Source organism: Pelodiscus sinensis, chromosome 1, assembly GCF_052426305.1.
Source record: "Pelodiscus sinensis isolate ZL-2025 chromosome 1, ASM5242630v1, whole genome shotgun sequence".
In the NCBI taxonomy this organism is placed as follows: Eukaryota; Metazoa; Chordata; order Testudines; family Trionychidae; genus Pelodiscus; species Pelodiscus sinensis.
Window position 1 is genome coordinate 190,723,149 of NC_143052.1, and position 5,941 is coordinate 190,729,089.

Here is a 5,941-nt window from a genome sequence, read left to right on the forward strand (position 1 = left end):
AGAACTGTTCCCATTGAAAACATTTCAACCAGCTGTACTGCTAACCCATTATTTGTGAAAGCCAGTATTAATATTAGAAACTTAAGTTGGTCTGAACAACATAAAAACATTACATTTAACCAGAACTTGCCTACACCTACAGCTTGAGGTTGTTGACCTAACATAGGCAGAAATGTATAGCCCCTGAAATACTACAACTTTCTTTTTTCCTTTTTTTTCCTTCTTTTTTTCTTTTTCAGTTTCAAACCAAACTATTTCATGTTGTTTATTTTCTTAAAAAATACACTGGTAACCTTTGTACCAAAACTCTCATAAATTATAAGGGCTCTTTAGCTTAGTTTTATGTTATATGCGTCCATTATAAAGCAGCTGTGACCCACCGGCGAATCTTAAGGAACTCACACATAGTCATTTAATCTGTAGCCACTATGTGAAGCAGATGTCAGTGAAGAAGCATGGTTTCCCTTGTAGGCAGTTGGTGGTCTATATGAGGGAGCAGCCCTTATTGTGCTTCTTGATTGTGGCTGGTAAGGTATGTTGTTCCCAGTCCTCTGGCATGATGTACACAGTAGAGTTCCACCAAGTATAGTCAAAGATGCAGAGAAAAAGCCGAGGTAAAGAGCTTGCCCTATCTCATACTTCATCCCATTGGGAAGCATGGGGTTGTAAAAATCGGTAACCACGTCGTTAGTAGTCCAAGAAACAGGAACAAGACATATGAGACCAGCCAAGATAAAAAAGATTCCACCAGAAATAGCGAGAGAACTTTTGGCAGTGGCCCCTTTGACACACTGCGTGCACTGCATGCCAATGACAGACACCACACAAGCCAGCGTGGAAAGAACACAGGAAATCACCATCATGGCGCGAGCTGCTTGAAGGTCACGAGGCAATGCAAGCTGAGACCGATGGACCTGGCACTGGTAGATACCAGTGCTATGCCAGACACACTCCATCCAGAGCCCTTTCATGTATGCCACTGCTGTTATAATATTGGTACCTACATGTGCCGTCCTCCACCAGTAAGGCAGAATAGTAGCAATTAATGTTCCTATTAAGCCAAAGAGACTTAGTAAGAATCCCAGTAACTGAACAGCCATGCTTGCCATGTTAATGTTTGTCCTGATGGTTCCCTTTAATAATGTATCTCTGGTTGGCTTCCTTCTTAAAACGCAGGCTTTTCCTGGGGGATATGCTGCAGTTTTACTTTGACACCTTCTGGACTCCTAATAAAAGGTAATTGAAGAAAAACAAGTTAAATATTATCTAAATGCATTATTTCTCTAGCCAGTAAGGTGCACTGAAGTGCAATTTGCATAGTTATGGCAATTAATGATATTTTGTGGAAGCTGTGGGAAAGTAAGCTTCCCTCTTCAATTATGTAAACATGTTTCCATGGCCTGCTGAGAGGGGAAAAAAAAGCACAGCAATTTATGAAATTAAAAAAATATTTTAAAATAAAATATTCTTCCCAACAGACTCCTCAAAGAAACATTACTTCCCTTTCTAAAGTAGAAAATTAACAAGTGTTAATGCTTAGAATGAATGAGATTTATAAAGCAGACATCTGAAAGCTACTTTACATGACGAAAACATTCCCAAAAGGTCATAGCAGGATTACAAAAACAATAAGGGTATATTTGCTCAAACTAGGGAGCAGAGAGAGTGATTTAAAATCTGTGGAAGAGGATAACAAGTATGGGATTAAAGTTTCCTTCCCTGGTTGCCGGTATTTCTTGAATTTTTATTTTAATAAAGCAACTCAAAGAGAAACATCTTTCATGGATACTCAGTTTATGACTTCAGTTTGCAGGCTAGATGACAGCATATGAAACCAGATGTGCATTGTGCATCTTCTGAGGAGCGACACTTTGCAATTGTCAGAATAGCTCATAACAAATTTGAATGTAAAATCTTTCTATATTAATAGAGAGTGGAGGAAAGCAGAAGCCAGGCCGGACTACAGGGGCAGGAGCCGTGTAGGCCTCCTGCCAGTGCTGAGGGGTGCCACACAGGTCAGCCCTGGTGGCACTCCCTGGACTGGCCTGTGAAGGGGGGTGAGAGTGGCCCATTGGTGCTGGAAGAGGGCATTGGTGGGGCCACGGGGAGCAGGGCTGCTCCGGTGGTGCCCCTGGGAGGCATGATGGTGGGCCGGCAGGGATTCCCCTCCGACATTGAGGCCAAGTGCCAGGGGGGAGAGAGGCAAGAGTTTGGGGCAGTGGTCCACTTGCCTAGGCTGGTGGCCAGCAAGATGGTGAGGCCTTTTCCCCAGGTGGCCACTGCCTGGTGCAGGTTCCCCCAGTGGTCACTCTGCAGTAAAGCTGTTCCCCACACTCACTGCCCCCTGTGGTGACTGTGCAGTATCGCGTCCCTCTGATCAATCCCCTCCCTTTCCATTTTACAGAAAACAATGGAATTCCTGACACATCCTGTTTCCTGCTACAACCAAACCCTGACCTTGCTTTAAGTTAGGATAAGAGGGAGCTGCCTACCAAATTTGGTGGTCCTAGATGTTACCATTTAGGAGAAATTCTTGAACAAATGGACTCACAAACAGATGCCTCTAAAATATATATATAGTTAACAGAGTGTCAAAAATCAGTGCTCATTTGCATGCCATCCACTCTTGTTAATTAAGCAGGATTACTTGGAATTTGGCTGCACTCAGTTTTGATTTCTGTATGCATATAACACTATAGCACCCACATAGCTTTCTAAACAAAATTAAAAAGTTTCTGTGCACAGAAATTTACAATCTCCATTTGACATTACATGGGACCCTAGAAATCTGTTTGCCATAGAAAAATGTGGATTTTTCATTTTTATAGAGAATCTTTTTACAAATTTTTAAAATATAAAAACATATACAGTAAAACTCTGTTTATCTGAGCAGCCTCTATTAACCTGTTGACATGAGCCATCAATGTGCACACAGGAATATGGCAAATTGATGTCAGCCCTGAGTTGGTAGGGCTCAAACTGTCAGCCTGAGTTTCTCCTGATTATCTGAATTTTTGAGTGGCTGATCTGGCCCTGGTCCCAGTTAGATCTGATAAAGAGGATCCAATGGTACACCAATAAAACATTGTGTTCAACTGATCCCTATGTATATTGTGGCTAAGGAAACTGAAGTTCAGTGTTTCATTTTAAAATGTGGGCTAATGTGGATTTTTATGTTTTTTATAAAAAAACAATAAACAAAAGGCAGGATTAAGTGAGTTAGAAAGCAGAAAAGTTACAACAATAAAGACTGAGACATGGTGGTTGAAGTCTGGGCTGAAGAAGAACTCTGTGGAGAGCTTGTCTCTTTTACCAACAGAGATTTGTTCAATAAAATATATTACTTCACCCATGCCACCTCTTGCATGTCCTGGGGCTGACTCAGCCACAACAACACTGGAAGCAACAATGAAGGTTGTTAGAGAAACTCATTGTTATATATCTTAGCTTATATTAATTTTTTAGTTTATATATTAATACATAGGTTCTTATGAATGGGATTGAGAGTGATATTAGTTGATGTCAGTGGAAAGTTGACTAATGGCTTGAATATAAAAGCAAACCCAAAGAATAGCAAAATGAAAAAAAACAGCTTTCTTTTTGCTTAACTACTTTTAGGAAGATGTTTTACTGTTTGTAACTTCTATTATGGCTATACAACCTTTCAGCTCAATGCGAGCCTCTTTTTAAATGACAAGGGACTGTTTTATATTGTTGCTTGAGCATTCTTGTTTTACAGGTAATGATGAAAGTTACAGCAGTTTATATTAGAAACTCCCCTCATTGTTCCTGCTGAATATCTCTGCACCTCGTTGCATGGTGTCAGGTGTGATCATGTCAGAGATTTATTTCTCTCTATCACTGCTGACTTGATGCAATGTGCTATAACAGGACATAATCCAGAGTAGAGCAGAGCATGTAGCAAGTCATAATAACAAACAAAATAGAAATCTCCAATAATTCAAAATATTCAATTTGTTACCACAGCTTGTTTAGGTAAGAAAAACTCTTAAATGCCACATTTCTAGTTTTTCTTTCTGTGGAATATTCTATTATTCCTTTCTTCTGTTATGCTTATTATAGTACCTTGGAATTCCACGTACATTAAAGAAGTAATCCTCAGGATGCCTCAATAGGCAATTGTTGTTATCCTCATTTTTAGAGGGAGTACTGAAGCACAAAGGGGTTAAGTGACTTACCCAAGGAGACACAGGTGGTCCCTGGCAGATCTGGAAATGGAGTTCAGGTCTCCTGCCTCCTAGTTAGTGCCTTAGATGCAACACCATCCTTCAGGCTTAATTTCATGGTTGTCCTGTTTCTCTCTTGACCTAGTTGGTATAGTTTGCCTACTATACGTGTATAAAGGTTGAACCCTTGATTATGATCTATCAGGTTAATCAGTGAACACATTATAGTTGAATGTTGAGCACCATGCACAAGTCCATTTCACATTACTTCTGGATGTTTGCAAAAGGTTTTCAAGGTCAAGCTTTGCAGTTAATCCTAAAGAGAACGGATATAGAAGTTACATGTGATTTACACCATTAGTCACAGGAAATGGACTTCCAGATTTAATGGCAGTCAAAATACTGGCAGCAGCTATTTTTAGAAATCATTAAGGTGTTATTTTTAACCCTCAGCCACTAAGGACTTTCTAATTTAGGAAACTGGCCTTAATTAACCCCACTTGCTTGACATCATATTTTCCATGTTCCGTGTTTAGCCAGAGACAGCTGCTACTTGTATTAAGTAATGCTTAACTACTGCAGAACAGCTTTGCACTCTACTTAATTGTGGCAGAAATAACTGTAAATTAACACACTTTATCTCAAAGAACATCAATCCTCTTGTTAAATATCTCAACCTAGGGCTTTGTTTCTAATAAATTGCCCTCTGAACATGGTCACCAGAGGTACAGCTGTGTCCTATTACGAATGGCTAAATGAATAGTGTAGTGCAGTAGTGGGCAGGTGCCCACCGAGCTTCTATATGTGACCCACAAGACATTTTGTTTACCATTGCTCATGCACAGGATTGTCAGATGCTGCTGGTTTCAATTGGTACGCCCCACAAATGTTAGGTATGCAAGCAGAGTTAGAAAAAATACCCTATCCCAGGAGACCGTCATAACAATCTTGAGGCTCATTGAGATGAGGGAGGACCACTCATGCAGCCCATTCACTAGCCTAGATTGCCCATCACTAATGTAATGAATGGCTTGCAGATGGGGCCAGGTTATTTGCCAGAGCGTAGGCAAAGCCATCCTTTCTACACTGATTCTGTTTGTCATCATTTAGGAAAATGCAAATGAGATGTAGACTTATAGACCAGAGAAGCAATCCAACCCCTGAAGAAGGATCATTTTATTTGGCACTGTTATTTTTTGGTGTTTCATTAAGTGCTAGCTTTTCATAGCGCCAAGAAGTCCCTGCTCTGTGGCCCAGAAGTAAACAAGAAGAGGGAGCATAGGACTGCTTATACACCATTCAGATTTAATTTTCACAACTCAGCCCATCTGCAAACCAAAAGGTTGTAAAGCAATGTGAAAATCTGTGAAGAGCAGCTATGAAAAACTTGAATTTTCTTGTGCCAGAGCATGCCAGTTTTATTTAATAAATAAAATGGTTGGAAAGTGAGCTTTTCCATATAATTTTTATATTGCCTATGTCCTGTGTTGTATGGAAGCAGATATATAGCACTCACTATAGATAGAATAGGGGTGTGGGGGGGATTGGGTTTTTTTGTTTGGTTTTCCCTGGATCATACTATAGCTGTATTAAGTTTTGGGAGACCTGTCTCCAAATTAAGCTCCAGTTAAGCAATAGAAACCAGTTTCTAGTCTGAGTATTTACTCAGAATTAAAAGACAGAGGCGGGGTTCCCTGATGTCTCTTTCATTGTTTCTCATTTTACTATTTCTCTAGCCATATCAATCTCATCCT

The 5,941-nt window shown here is 40.1% G+C and overlaps 1 protein-coding gene across 1 annotated transcript; it reads right to left on the reverse strand.

Moving 5' to 3' along the window:
* Positions 1-251: 251 nt before the first annotated feature.
* Positions 252-4,595, reverse strand: CLDN14 (claudin 14). The gene is made up of 2 exons (XM_006125994.5): positions 4,200-4,595; positions 252-1,226 (listed from the first exon to the last, which is right to left on the reverse strand). The coding sequence occupies exon 2, from the start codon at positions 1,107-1,109 to the stop codon at positions 399-401; it is 711 nt and encodes a 236-aa protein (XP_006126056.2). The 5' UTR covers positions 1,110-1,226; positions 4,200-4,595; the 3' UTR covers positions 252-398.
* Between the last annotated feature and the right edge of the window lie 1,346 nt (positions 4,596-5,941).

Coding starts and splice junctions, on each gene's coding strand:
- CLDN14 (XM_006125994.5), bottom strand. CDS start 1,109: ATGGCAAGCATGGCTGTTCAGTTACTGGGATTCTTACTAAGTCTCTTT.